Here is a 14,769-nt window from a genome sequence, read left to right as displayed (position 1 = left end):
GATGCACTCACACCTGCCTGCTGCCATTCCTGAGCAAGCTGTGCACTAGTGGTGCCAGATACTGCAGCTGAATGAACTTTTATTACACAGTCCTGGCACTTGATGGACGCTCTTGAGTGCCGTAAAGCCTTCTTCACAACTATTGAACCTCTCTCTTTTGAAGTTCTTGATGATCCAATAAATAGTTGATTTAGGTGCAATCTTACTAGTAATATCCTTGCCTGTAAAGCCCTTTTTTGCATAGAAATGATGACTGCATGTGTTTCTTTGCAGATAACCATGGTTAACAGAGGAAGAACAATGATTTCAAGCACCACCCTCCTTTTAAAGCTTTCAGTCTGTTATTCTAACTCAATCAGCATGACAGAGTGATCTCAAGCCTTGTCCTCGTCAACACTCTCACCTGTGTTAACAAGAGAATCACTGACCTGAAGTCAGCTGGTTCTTTTGTTGCAGAGCTGAAATGCAGTGGAAATGTTGTTTTTGGGATAAAGTTCATTCTCATGGCAAATAGGGACTTTGAAATTCATTGCAATTCATCTGATCAGTCTTCATGACATTCTGGAGTATATGCAAATTGTCATCATAAAAACTGAGGCAGCAGACTTTGTGAAAAATATTTGTGTCATTCTCAAAACTTTTGGCCATGACTGTATAATGGAAGTTAGAAATTGAGTAAAACAATGTAGTTGATTGGGTTGTAAGTGAATACTGCAAATAGAACATTATTTTTAATGCATTTGTATTTCAATTAGACAACTTTAATGGGCAACAATTTGTATTCAGGTTTTGTTTCTTTATCCATAATGTGATCCTGTACAAACTGAATTATCTTTCCTGGTTACTATTGCCCTTACTTGGCGTTTTATATTGCGTCTTTCTTGCTTAGCTGCCACTATGAGAACACGTGCTAAGCAGGGAGGTCTGAAGTACAGTTGTCAGCCTCTAGAGGCAGATTTATAGACTTGCTTTGCCCTGTAGATTTCCTTTTTTTGCATGGTCACTGGTTTCCTTCTATTGCTCCTTTTTAATACATGTGTTAAGCTGGGAAGTTTCGCTGTAGCACTGAAAACATGGCTGCATTGACGATACCTGCTGCACCCAAGAGTGGCTTTATTTCAATGCTCAGCTATAAAAACCCATCTCAGGCTGAAGAGGAGCTCTAGTTGAAAGGGTTGCAGAGGCATCAGAAAACCTCAAAGTATGTGTTGATAAAGGAAGTTCCCTAGATTTTGTCAGATTGAGGTCAAGGAGAATGTGCTGCACTAAAAAGCTATACTCATGTATTTTTTTTAATGGTATTCATGTATTTTTTTTAATGGTATTCTAGCTCAATAGTCTTGTCTGTAAAAATCAAGATCTGAATTTTAACAAACTTGGAACTCCACACACCAGAAAACAAAGAGATGACGTCATGGACTCAGTATCTCTGCTGATGAGGAGTAATTGTAGCTAACTTGGAAGTTGTTGGTATAGGAAGGTTTTTTCCAGCAGTCACACATAGCTATTTACATTTCCACACTGTACATTTGTAACAGAGCTGTTCTGACTCTACACTACATCAAAATGGTAAATATGGTGAGCGATATAAAAAAAAAATGCATTGATCATGTTTTTTATTTTAAAATAAAAACTCCATACGTAAGCATATATTTTTCTTATTTTCCCACTAATTAAGTTGAACAGTCTAATTTTCTGGTCACCCAGGGACTATATTCCTCTTCTTTAAAAACACTAGAGGGAGTCTAAACTGTCCTAACATCTACATCAGTTACCGATTCTACCTAAACTATCTGTGATTGGGTTTGATAGGCTAAGATTAAAATCTGGTCTATTTATGATGATATCTACAAGTGACAGGTAATCGGGCAACCAGAATAAATGAGCCATTTGCAAATTGTAGGTTGCCCATTCAATTAATTTCAGTATTTTTCTTGCGAGTGACAAAATTGGTTGAAGATATGGTCATATCCGCAGTTTATTCCCACATAGGATTTTGCCATTGAGACTACTTGAATTTGTTTTGTGTCCTTTGCCCTTATATTTACTGCTGAAGTTTCCTTGTGAGCATATTTATATCGGGCTGAAAGAGGAGGTGGTCTGTATTTTTTTTGTACATCTCAGCGCTCATAAGGAACGGGGATTGAGAAGATAATGTACATTTTAGGAGTAGAAATGTGTGATTCCTCAGAAAGGTAATTTATGATGACATGCACAGGATGCAGGCTGCCATTGTATGTAGGCAGGTGGAAAAATGTGTAAACGTCACAACATAGTACAACCTTCTTTCCTTTCATTGTATTAAATGTTACCATTTTCTCCTGATTTACTTATAACTTGCATTAATAATAAGAGTGAGGGGATTTTGCCCAATGTTATAAAATGCTTTGAATATGCAAAAGTCCCACAGGCAGCTGCAAAGTGCACATGGAAATGCACCTCTCCACAGAAGTGCAGGGCTCCCTCAGTGAATGCCCCTAAAAAAGTGCATTACAGCCACCTTGGGGGGAAAAAAATAAATCTTAATTTTTGCATGGATTCTCTTAGTTTGTGCTTTGCAAGGAAGATCGCTGCTTCGCCTACTAACTGGTGCAAACGTTTACTGAATTTAATTTTACATTGACATGAGGTTGTTGTGAAGACACAGACACATTCTTTACCTCTGACTTATTTCCTTTTCTCGTTGTATGAATGACAGGATTGTTTGTGTAAACATTTCTTGGCAATGTGTACAAATGTGCCCATATTCTGCCTGTAGCATAAGCAGGTTGATGTCGCAATGAATTGCCTTTGTTTGTCTACACTTTGATGAGTAATTGTGTTAAAGACAAGTACAGGAATAAATTGTTTTACCTTTAAACAAATATTCTGGTTGAGATCAGTGTGTGTCTTAGGTAGTTGTACAGCTATATATCTGATGGGGCTAATGGCACGTTTATTGTGTCTGGTGAATGGGCAACGATTTCCGAATGAAGTCACCAATGGCAAATTTCTGAAATTCAGGTGTATTTCAGAATTCATCACCATTACTATTCAGGAGCCCTCCAGCCAACAGGATCTGTGCATTTATCGACCCACTTGAAAATGTAGGCATTAGCAATAGTTTCATTGGCTACCTGTCACCTAGGATTTGCCCATCCCTTGTTCCAGGGACTGCAACTGAGTGGTATTTGAAGTGGGCTCACTATTTCAGCGGATCACACATTTTCATGCGATGTCTGTTGCCTTCATGCACCCCAATTACTACTCCCACCTATTGGGCTCTTGGACCACTCAGTGACAGGGTAATTTATATCCATTTATTAGTTTGCTTGGTGAGTTTTGTATACTTTGCATTAAATATTTCTCTGACTTATTGATTTGAGTGTCTGATCTGTCCATTAATAGTGACATTTGTTTTGAGCTATGTAACTATTTTTGCCTTGTTTTGGTCAGATATATTTGTGTAAAACACATCTTTCGTTTTAACGTGCTATATATAGTTATATGTGATTTTTCTTGCTCTGTGGACAGCACTGACCTGATTTATGGGGCTAAATATGTTTTTCATCCAGTAATCAGTTTTCCCTGCTAATCTAGAACTGTTGTGTCATGATGTAATGGATGGGCCACAGTAAATTTCATGTGTATGTTATCGTGCACTTTTTATCACACTTTGTTGATTAGAGGAGCCATTTGTTTTAATAACGCTAAATTTAGTTCTTGGTGTGGAGTAGCATAAACTATGAGAGTCATCAATCAATGCAAATGTGGAAGGATATTGTTAGAAGTGTTGTGTTTTATCATCCAGTGTGAAACACCTGAGTGTGTGTGTGTGGGTGTCATTGTAACACAAATCACAGATCTGGCTGCCTGTGCCAGCAGTAATGTGTCAGAGGCAGCTGCATGTTCCCATTAACATTGATTTAGCTAAACTAGCACTCTCAAATTCATTGTATTTGTCTACGCTGGATAAATGTTTCTAGTTGTATGTAGACAGCACTGTAGCACAGTGGATAGCACTGCTGCCTCATACCACTGGGGTCTTGGCTTTGATTGACCAGGGCCCTATTTATTTGGAATTTGTATGTTCTCCAGGTGCTTCGGTTTCTTCTCACAGTCCAAAAACATAGTGGTATGTTACAAGGCTTCTGATAAAATGGATCCTAGTCTGTGGAAATTAGATTGTAAGCTCTAGTGGGACATGGACTGATGTGAGTGGTTACATATTCTCTGTACAAAGCTGCATAATATGATTGGTGCTATATAAATGCATAATGGTAATATGATGTGATAGCGCCCTCACAAAAGATCCTAGAGTAAGATCAGATCTCCATAAGTCCAATGGCACAACCACCTTAGAGTCTTCTCTTCAATTTAAGAAACCTGAATGTGTATGTGATGTGTGTTTTAGGAGATGTACGGACTCTTGGTCCCATAGGCACAGTGGGCGCCCATTGTTGCAAATATGTTCAAAGAGTAGCAGCAGAACACGCAATTTTGTCAGTCGTTGTTGTTTCTATGCAATTTAGTGGGTCTGGCTTTGAAAAATACAAAGTAAGTTGTGCTAAACATGATAAATCTTTTTTTAGCACTATACAAAAGGTTTCCTGTCCTCCTGAACTCTGATTGGCTGTGTACCTACTCCTGAATCCTCCATCATAAATGTTGGTAGGTATGGGCTAGAGTGGAAAGGAAGATCTTAGCTTTTTAGAAGCGGCTGTAGATCTGAAGTTTAATTTCCTGAGTGTGGTGTCAGGTGGCACTTTATGTGGCCTTGTTTGGGTGAGCGCTTTGTAAGTGATGGTCGTTATTCTTGTGTATTTGTACAAAGGCTGTTTGGAACTGTTGGGAGTAGTTACAGCACATTTACAGACCCCTTTTACAGATGAAAGCAGTTTTAACATGCACCGCTACTGATCACAAACGCACCATGTTACCTTGCAAATACTGTAGCACAAAGCTTGCACTTTTCAATGCAGTAGTATTATGACCCATTACTTTAAAAATAATTGATTTTCAATACTTTTTTTTTTTCCTCCCCTCGAGTGCTAAAATGTGTTTAATACACATGAAAACAGCTTAGCTGAAAAGTTGCCTCTAGGGTGTCTGGATAACTTGTTTGTTACTATTGAGGTATAAAGACACATACGGAATCATTTGATTTCTTACATAAGCTTTCTATTTAGACCAAAAATGCAAACATGAAATCAAGGAGTTCAGGAGACGCTTGTATCATACTAGTGTTTAATAAAATAGTCTATATAAGCAAAAACGTAATAACATCAAACGGCACAATAATAAAGTCTATTTCCATTCCGATGGCGTGATCAGGTGAGACTTGATTGATGTATTTTTATTACTGGGCATCTCACTGCATTGACACCCTTTGATAATAATCTGAGAGCGCATTGAAATTCCAAGGGGTTTTATTGTATTCTATCACAATGATTTCATTGTCCTATTACCAACGGAATTGCTTCCAGGATCTGAATCCTGGTGCTTTTTATTGTGTGCAGAGGGTTTTACTGTTATGAAGTGTAGCTTATGGTTTTTTAAATATAGTCCTATGAAATGATTTTGTAGTTGACAGTTGGTGTGCACTCTGTAATGCAGTATTAAAAGGGGTTTTCACTTTAAATAAACCCTGTACTAAAATAGCCTTCCTTCCTAGCAATAGCACTTTGGGGGTTTCTCCACTGGAAGTCCCATCATTTGCTCCATATGCTTGCTTGGACCCTGCTAAATACACCAAATGATTGAGGTCTTGGAGGGGGGTGGGGGCCACCAAAATAATTATTTTGGGAAATGGAGGGGTACAAGGGTTATTTTAAAGTTTCATACATACCAAAATGCATCAGAAACGTGTGTGTTTTACAAGCATTTACCTGGGCACCAGATTTTGTCTCTGGAAATGTTTGTCCAGGAATGTCCATTATTTCAGTGTTAACCAACTATATGGTACAATACTCCTTATTCTGTAAATTGGATACAGTTTTCACTTCCTGTTCTTATTCTCTGAATTGAAAACGTAAATAATTATTAAAGAACTGTATTTAAAATGCAAAAAATAAATACATAATCGGACACACACCCTGATGAGGATTGCTCCGCGATCTATCTAGAGGGGATGGTGTACTTTCATACAGCTACTCAGCAGAACAGTGCCCCTCGAAAGTATTTAAAAAATGTTGGCAACATGACAGAAGTGCGACTAGACCCTTAAAGTGGGCCTATAACATATCTGATCACAGCCCTTATTTTCATCAGTCTAAATATTTTCTTATCTTTTGTCCTGTTTTGAATGTTAATATTGATACAGTACTTTATTGGTTTAATGTTTTGTAGTTAGTTCATATTATTGTATATAACTGGATCTGTACAGTGTTGTGGTTTTCTAGATTAAGCCGTTTTTATTTTCATTTGTCTATTTGTCATCCTAGCAATGTCCTTATGTCTTTCTTTGTAAGAGCATCTGATTAAGGTATATGCTATTGCCATAGGACATGTAGGAAGGAATTCTAGTTTCATTAGGGCCACGTATTATTCTATGACATTAGCTAATCCTCTGAGCCTTTATGTAGCCCACCTTATAGAATTGATTCCTCCTGGGAATTTGCAAAACAAGATTCCTTAATAACCCTCATCAATGGCCACAGCATCGGGGCAGCATGAAAACCAAATATAACATGCATTAAGTGATTTCTAAACCATAAAACCAACAACGATAGTACCTAAATGATCTTGCTGAACGAAACGGAACAAGTAAGGCGCCATATCAGGGTATGTTTACATATGACAGCACCAATGGAAAGATAAAATGAACCAATGTCTGAAATCTATAAAAATATAGTAAATAAAACTATGATTTCCTAGGGTAAAAATTTTATTTTTGTTGTTGAAGTCTAAGAACAACAACAAAATCATCATCATGATTGGTGCTTTATGAAGAATTATTTTGATTTTGAGTTTACTGGCGCTTTGCCAGTAAGACCCTGTTTTTAAAGAACAAACATCTGTCCATGAAAACTTTCTGTGGGAACAATTTGTTTAGGCACCAAGATCCTGGCCGCCCAATGGTCGAAGAGCATGTGAACAGGAACCTTAATTGCAACTGTGGCTTTAGTAGAGACCTTGCAGTTGTCAGAGACCACTTCTCACATACAGTGTACTGATATTGTACTATATTTATTACTGATCCATATGCTCTTTATTGTCTAGGCATAGATTGTACATGATTTAAAATCCCTGCAGAGATTTCTACTCAATGTTGTCCTTTGTTTGTTGTATCCACAGTTTTGGCAAGAGATCTGCAGGAAGCTTCAGGCGTGGCTGTGAATGCATTGTGTTGGAACCCTCCGAAATGATTGTGGTAAGTCTGTGTTGTACTGTTATCATACTCTGCTCCCTGTGCTGCTGTGTAGTTACAGGAATGCTTGTTTTTACTTCTGTAAATCTTTCTGGGATATAAGCACTGAATAATGAGACAGAAATGGGTGTAGGCTGCAGCCTGATGTGAGAATGTTGGCATTCCAGAAGGAGTAATCAGACCACTTCCTTCCTGAGGGCAAAACATTCACAATGCAATATATATAATAATAATAATAATATATCGCTATAACTTGAACATACTATAACTTCTAAAACTATTCTAAAAAACTCATTCAGTGACACAAAGAAATATCTTGGGTTCAATACTTTTCCTGTAAGCACAATATGATGTCCTGTATATAGTGAGCTGGTCATGCAAGAGAGCTCACTGCACACTTTGCTGTAAATGTGTAATAGTGTAAATATACACTAAAATGAACACATTATTTTATGTTCTGAGTAAAGATAAAGCTTTTCATGCATATATAAAACTTCTGCAACTTAAAAGGAATTAGCAGTTTTCGGGTTGGCATCCCTATAGCTTGGTCGCCAAAGACTGCTTTCTGCATAACTGTATAACTGCCCCAAGTGCCTGGCTGTTATCCTCTCCTTATGCTTGCGCATTTTAGGAAGTGTAGACACAAGCAGAGGTTTTATGCAGGGTTCCTGGGACAGTTATATCATCCATCTGATTCCACAGTAACATTTTATAGACTTATGAGTAACAGAAATGCTTAGAACAGATTAATAGTTTGATTGGTCACTTCTCCCTTCTCGTACTCCTCGACCTCTGCTGCTTTTGACACCGTTGATCATTCTCTTCTCCTCACCACCCTTCACTCCCTAGGTCTTCGCGAAACAGGTCTCTCCTGCTTTGCCTCCTACCTCTCTGGCACCTCTTTTAGCGTGTCTGCTTCTGACTCTTCCTCCCCCCCCTCTTCCCCTTTCTATTGAGTCCCACAAGGCTCTGTCCTTCGCCCTCTGCTCTTCTCTCTCTACACCACCTCTCTCAGAGAACTCATTCAATCATTTGGCCTCCAATACCATCCCTATGCTGATGACCCACATATCTATCTTTCCTACCCTGAACTCTCTCCAGCCGTCCTAACCCGGGTATCTAGCTGTCTCTCTGCTGTAACTACCTGGATGTCACAGCGCTTCCTGAAACTCAACATCTCCAAATCGGAGCTTTTCATCTTTCCTCCTGCCAATGTTGCTATCCCTCCCAATATCACCCTTTTGGTTGAGAGCTTTACTCTTTCTCCTGTCACCCAAGCCCGCTGCCTTGGAGTCACCCTTGATTCAGCCCTCAGCTTTACCCCTCATATCCAGTCCCCCACCAAATCCTGCAACTTCTGCCTCCATAACATTATAAATATCTGTCCCTTCCTCTCGGGAAGCATCCAAAATCCTGATCCATTCACTCATTTCTTGTCTTGACTATTGCAACCTCCTTCCTCGCTTTTGCACTTCTGACCTTCAACTCACACAGGATGCTGCGGCTAGGCTCGTCTTCCTCTCTCAGCGCACCCTCTTCTGCTTCTCCTCTGCGTAAATCCCTTCATTGGCTTTCTATCCATTTCAGAATACAGTTCAAGCTCCTTACCCTCCCTTACCAACATTTATCCCCCTTACATCTCTGACCTTGTCTCGAGGTACATACCAAGCCGGTGGTTCTGCCTCAATTCACCTCTCATTACCGCCCATGCTTACTTCCAAGACTTTTGCCGTTCTGCCCCTTATCTTTGGAACCCCTACTCCATCTCACACGACTCTCCCCCAGCCTTCAAACGTTTACTCAAAACTAACCTTTTCAAGCTCACATATTCTACCACCTCCTAACCATTCTTTCCATCACCTTCTCTTCATTGTCTGCCATCTAAATTTTTCTACCAGTTGGCCCTACTGTCTCTCGCAACCCCTCCCTTTAGAATGTAAGCCCTCTCGAGCAGGGTCCTCTCTATTGTCCCACATCTGTCTCCTGTCCCTCATACGTCCTGTCACGTCTTTTGCTGCACCCTGTGTGAGTCCTCAGAGCATTACTCACACTCGCCTGTGCTACTGACATCTTTTTGTTACTTGCTTTTGTTGTGGTGCCTTATAAATAAATAATAAAAAACTGAGGTGGGCATGACTAGTAAGATGCTTTACTGCTGGAGTTTTGAGATTTCTCCACAGCTGACTCTATGTGAGAAATTGTAAAATTTGTGCCTATGATTCTTTTCACAAGGTGGACTATATGGATGAGAATGAAGAGTATTTCCAACGGCAAGCGTCTCATCGGCAGTCTCGTCGGAGATTCAGAAAGATCAACCAGAAAGGAGAGAGACAAACCATCATTGACACTGTGGATTCGTATCCAGTTGGAAAACCTCCACTGCCCAGAGGCTATCACACAGTGAGTAACCACATACTGGATTTACAGATATGGTGCCTTGTTGCTGCTGCTCTTATTTACAGACGACACTTAAATGATCTGCTCTCAGATCAGTGTGGAACATTACTAAATGGAGGACAGTCTATTTACTGCCATTCTGCTAGAATGATTAGCTGAGAAGAGGGGTCTCAAGAGCACAATTAATCTCATCACTCTTGATTCAGTACTGAGATATGTGCATATTCTATGAAGGTGCTGGAAGAGCCAATCTTTTAAATGTGTAGTTCTGTCCAGACTACACTCCTAAAATGCAAGCTTTGCCCCCTGCTCCAACCATTATTAGTATTACAATATTTGCATTGCATTCCTTTAACTTAAGACACATGAAGAAAAATCTTTGTGAATATTAGGTCCTGTAACCAGTTGTTTTCACTGTAGAGCAACATGCTGGCAACTAGCTAGTAAGTAGGAAACAATCCTCTAGTTGTGTATTCTAATAAATGTTTGTAGTATTAGTTCCAGATGATGGGGAACACCCTAATAACATGAACGGAGTGTACGGTTATGTGAGGTTTTTCTGCTGCTTGGTTTGTGTGTCCGTAGGGGCACCAAGTAGTAAAGTTTGGTGTGACTGCATTTTAACACTTTCAAATAAAAATGTTATCCCTTTTCTTTTCCCTAAATCAAAATATGTTGTGTGTGTTTTTTGTTTTTTTTTTTGTTTTTATTTTTTTGTTAAACTAAACATGCGTAGAGGCAACAGCTTCAGGTGTTTAGCTAAAAATTGCATGGTTTCAAGAGCCATATAAGAGGGTGTTTTATGAAATATGAAGTCTCAGATATATGTCTAGTTCAAAACAAGGAGCATGACATTCATTTGAGCACATTGTTGGATATTTTCTGCTTTTGAAATAAGTTCTGTTTTCAAACCACACACAGTGCAAACCTGGAACATATCAGAAATGTTAGCCATGATATTTCCCAGGCTACTCGTAGGGTATTAAAATGTATTAATTGGCTCATTTTAAATTATTTATTTTGTTTTTCAAGAATGTAAGACTCCTCCTTATAGCAACCATTGTGGTTCACAGCTGCTGCTGCTGTTGTTTCCATTGTAGCATTTGAAAGTATTGGGAACAAAGGACCCATGAATGACGGTTTGGGTCACGCAGTGTAGTGGGTGCATTGTATACTATTCAAGCCATATCTTTGTTATGTTGCCCTTACTCCATTTTTAATCTCTTTCACATTATCACACTCTTTATCTTGTGAAGGTTCTCACCTTGTGTAAGAACCGTTGCCCTATCACACCAGAAGTAGAAGCAGAAGTCCGCTATATATAAGCTTTTACTTATTTTGCTGTTTTACTGAACTATTTAGTGACGAGAAGCAAAATCAACTTTCCCAGTTCTGCTTTACCAAGGAATCATACATCAGAGTATTGGGTGTTCCCAAGCATCTGATCACCAGCACAACAGGTTCCTATGTCCTAGAACTAAAGGGTCTATTTATACAATACCAAGTCTACACCTACTTTACATGAATGTATATGCTGAAATTAAAGAGCATTAGGTTTACCCATCGTACCAGGCGCTGTAATCAAACACATTTGTCGTAGTAGAAGGCACATTGTGTAAAATGTCATATATTCCATCACATGTAACATGAAATCAGCGGTAAGATATGCAGAGACCTCACCATACTTTGTGCTAAATATTCACCAGTTTACATTATATTATCCCTGTCATTTAAAATAAGGGACAATGTCAGGATATGGTGGATGGCAATTACACCTAATTACCAAAACATTCTTGTATTGTAAATCTGTGTGAGAATCTGCAGAGCTGGTCTGGAAGTGGGGCAATGGCAGGGTGGGCAATAGGCCAGGTATTGTTGCATGGCTTGTTAGATATTTACATGAGAATGAGCTGATTGGTACATGATATTCATACTGATGGGATAATTAACAGCATGTTTCGGTAACCTTCATCTTTTCCTTTCCTTTTCCTATGGCATCCATTTCATTTTGGCTCACAGGAATGCACTAAACCTCAGGTATTGTAACTGTTACATGTCTTGTCATGAAATTAACTGCTTTCCGTCTGTTCCCTGTCCCATCTCCTCCTCTAATCATGTTATGTAATGAATGTCTGTGTGTTTCATGCTTGCTTGCTTTAATGGGGTGCAAATTTCAGCATTTTGCCACTGAGCTGTAAATTCCATGTCATTCAGTCCTCTGTCTGGAGTGATGAAGTGTAGTGACTGTATGGTGGTGTTTCATTCCTGAGCTGTTCCTGATGACGGTGTGACTCACACTGTGTGACTGACTGTGGCGCTGTGCACAGGGCATCCAGCTCCCAGAGTATATATTCTTCCGCTGATCGAGCCCGTCCATGATTACTTCCTAAGCTGGACTTCTGTCTAGCCCATTTTAGGACTGAAGTGTTGCCACAGATGTAAAGATAATAGTATAACATTATGCACTTCTATCTGTGCTGCGCTTGCTTGTTTAGGGAGTAAGATGGGTACCGCCAACAGTGTGCACATTGTTCTGGGAGTTAAGGTACATACCCACTGGTGTATTACTTTTTACATGCGGTTTTAATATTTGTAAATGGATGTGACATTAGGGGTTATATTTATTAAACTGCAGGTTTGAAAAAGTGGAGATGTTGCCTATGGCAGCCAATCGGATTCTAGTTATCATTTATTTAGTACATTCTACAAAATGACAGCTAGAATCTGATTGGTAGTTATAGGCAACCTCTTCGCTTTTTCAAACCCGCAGTTTAGTAAATATACCCCTAAGTGTCATTGTTCTCCATTTATGTTTTTATTTGCGTTGTGTTAGCATTCTTTTATTGAACACTGTTTGTTTTATTTATGTCCTTCTGCCAACGTATTTGAAACTATACAATAACCTCTAAAACGCAAGAAAAAAAATTTTCCTACACCAGTGGTTTTGTCCCCTCATTCTGTGCTACTGATTTTAAGGCTCAGACACGTGCTTGTATCGCCAAAAAGTGGCACACACTATTCCCGAGTAATTGTGCACCTCTCATTAAAAATCAGTTGAGTCATCTGAAAGTTTTGCCCTAGGCTGCAGTTATTCAGGGGATAGATTATGAAATGTTACTGCCACCGTCGCACTATTTCAGTGTGTTTATTTAATGTACTGTAAAGGTGTCTTACCACCTATTGCTGCCTGATCCTCTCCAGAGACACGGGGGTAGCTCCATGTAGCTCACAGCCAAGGACAAAACCCTGGGCTGTGTACCCTTCTCTCTTTCCCTCAACGTGGTCCGCTTAAATGTTCTGCTTAATGCAGCTTTAAAACTAGTGTTTTAGATGTCACATTGTAAGTAGCAGATTTAATAAACATAATATACAGAAATGAGGAAATACCCCATTTGTGTTTTCTGCTGCCAATCCCTGGGTTTCCATGTCTGCTTGAATTCCCAAAAATCTCACTAGTCCTGCAAAGTGCTGTCATTTAATTGTTGGCGAGTGCGAATTATTTCGAATAAGATCATCACCCCAGAATCTCCTATCATGCTACCTTTTAAAAGTGCCCCTACAAAGCTCGTTTGGGGTCTTCCTAAAGTGGAACAAATCCCTCTAACCCCACTCCCTTCAGAGAAACATGGAGTTTTAATATTGGCATTTTAAGAGTCAGATATTTATTGATGTGAATGCAGTAAATGGGTTCTTTATAGTGACTTTAATTATAAAATCTCCACTTTTACTGATGAAATTTAAGATTTTGTGAGTAGACAGATGTGCTGTTAAATGCAAGAAATGACCAGTACAGTTCTCCCTCCACAACTTAACTTCAGTATAAGTATGCATATATATAAAGTTGGATTTGAGAGTTAACTGTTGGGTGACCCACACTAAAGAAGTTATAAAAAGAAATATAATCTTAAAAGCATAAATGTTTTGTTTACACTTGTAGGAAAAAGAAAGTACCCTGAAAAAAAAATGTTATTAGCTCCTTGTTTAATGTAAGAGTTTGTGGCCTGTATGAGATTCTCTATTGCTTTTGTTGTGAAAGAAGATAGTGCTTTATGAAGTTTGTGAACGCTGGACAACCAGTTTGTTTGTGGGCTGGTTACATGGGGTGGCCCAAGAGGTGGAACACGCCATGGAAAGAAGAGGCTGTAACCAGTTACAAATAACCACAGTAATGTGATGGATTACAGTTGTACAAATAAAGAATGAGCTGTAAATTGTCCTGAATCCCTCTGTCACTGTCTAAATCCTTTTTTATTTTCGTTTTTTATGACCGTGTCGCTATAACTAGATCCCCAGTCTTTAGTAGTCCTGTGTGACGATAACAAAGAACAGTCCTTTTATAGTTGTTACTTACCCTTCACAGAGGGAGGAGTCTATAATTTATTAATTTAATAGGTTTTGCCTATAAGCCCCAAAGCAATGTTATGCCTATAGTGACTTCCCATAATATGACCGTTACATATTTTACTTGAGTTTAAATTTGTAAGCTATTTTCTATATCTATCATTTCCAACACACTGGTTGTTGGTTCCTTCAGTAGGCTTAAGGACAGGAAGTGTCCTATGCACAGGAAAATTCTTCTCCACCTTTATCTGAAATATATTTTAGCTGTAATACATTCTAGAGATTTTCACATGTATACTTGTGAATGTTACTATAAGTGGTTTTCTGTAAGGCAACTTTATGGTTAGTGCTCTTGTGAGACACCTGATTGGGGGACAGAGGTGGTGGATAGGGTGCATGGATCACTGATTAGTGCTCTTAGTTCCACATACAGACTTACGGGTGTATGGTGCCTTTAATGCCAGTTCTGGACACTTCTAGCAAGGTTACAGTAGCAGAGCTGAATGGATGTTTCATTAGTTTACTTATATTGAACTGTTTCTGAGTGTTTTACCTTCAATACCTTTAGGTGTCTAGTCTGACGCCAGCCACAAAGGCCAATCTTGTTTTCTGGTACAGAGGAAAATTTGCAGCCATAGTCTCCCTTGGTAGACAGTTTGCAGAATAGCTACTTAAACCTAGTG

The 14,769-nt window shown here is 39.1% G+C and overlaps 1 protein-coding gene across 15 annotated transcripts in view; it reads left to right on the top strand.

The window, feature by feature from the left end:
• Positions 1-14,769, top strand: part of RAPGEF2 (Rap guanine nucleotide exchange factor 2) — a 238,563-nt gene that overhangs the window by 155,380 nt on the left and 68,414 nt on the right. For 13 of the 15 annotated variants that reach the window (XM_075198125.1, XM_075198094.1, XM_075198115.1 and 10 more), the window contains 3 exons: positions 7,276-7,351; positions 9,581-9,748; positions 11,765-11,782. In XM_075198125.1, the coding sequence (XP_075054226.1) occupies positions 7,276-7,351; positions 9,581-9,748; positions 11,765-11,782 (262 nt within the window). The remainder of the gene's footprint in view (positions 1-7,275; positions 7,352-9,580; positions 9,749-11,764; positions 11,783-14,769) is intronic. The other 2 variants (XM_075198102.1, XM_075198131.1) reach the window with 1 other exon arrangement.

This window comes from Mixophyes fleayi, chromosome 1 (assembly GCF_038048845.1).
Source record: "Mixophyes fleayi isolate aMixFle1 chromosome 1, aMixFle1.hap1, whole genome shotgun sequence".
NCBI classification, from domain to species: domain Eukaryota; kingdom Metazoa; phylum Chordata; class Amphibia; order Anura; family Limnodynastidae; genus Mixophyes; species Mixophyes fleayi.
The sequence above is the reverse complement of the archived record's forward strand: the minus strand, read 5'-3'. Positions and strand labels throughout refer to the sequence as shown.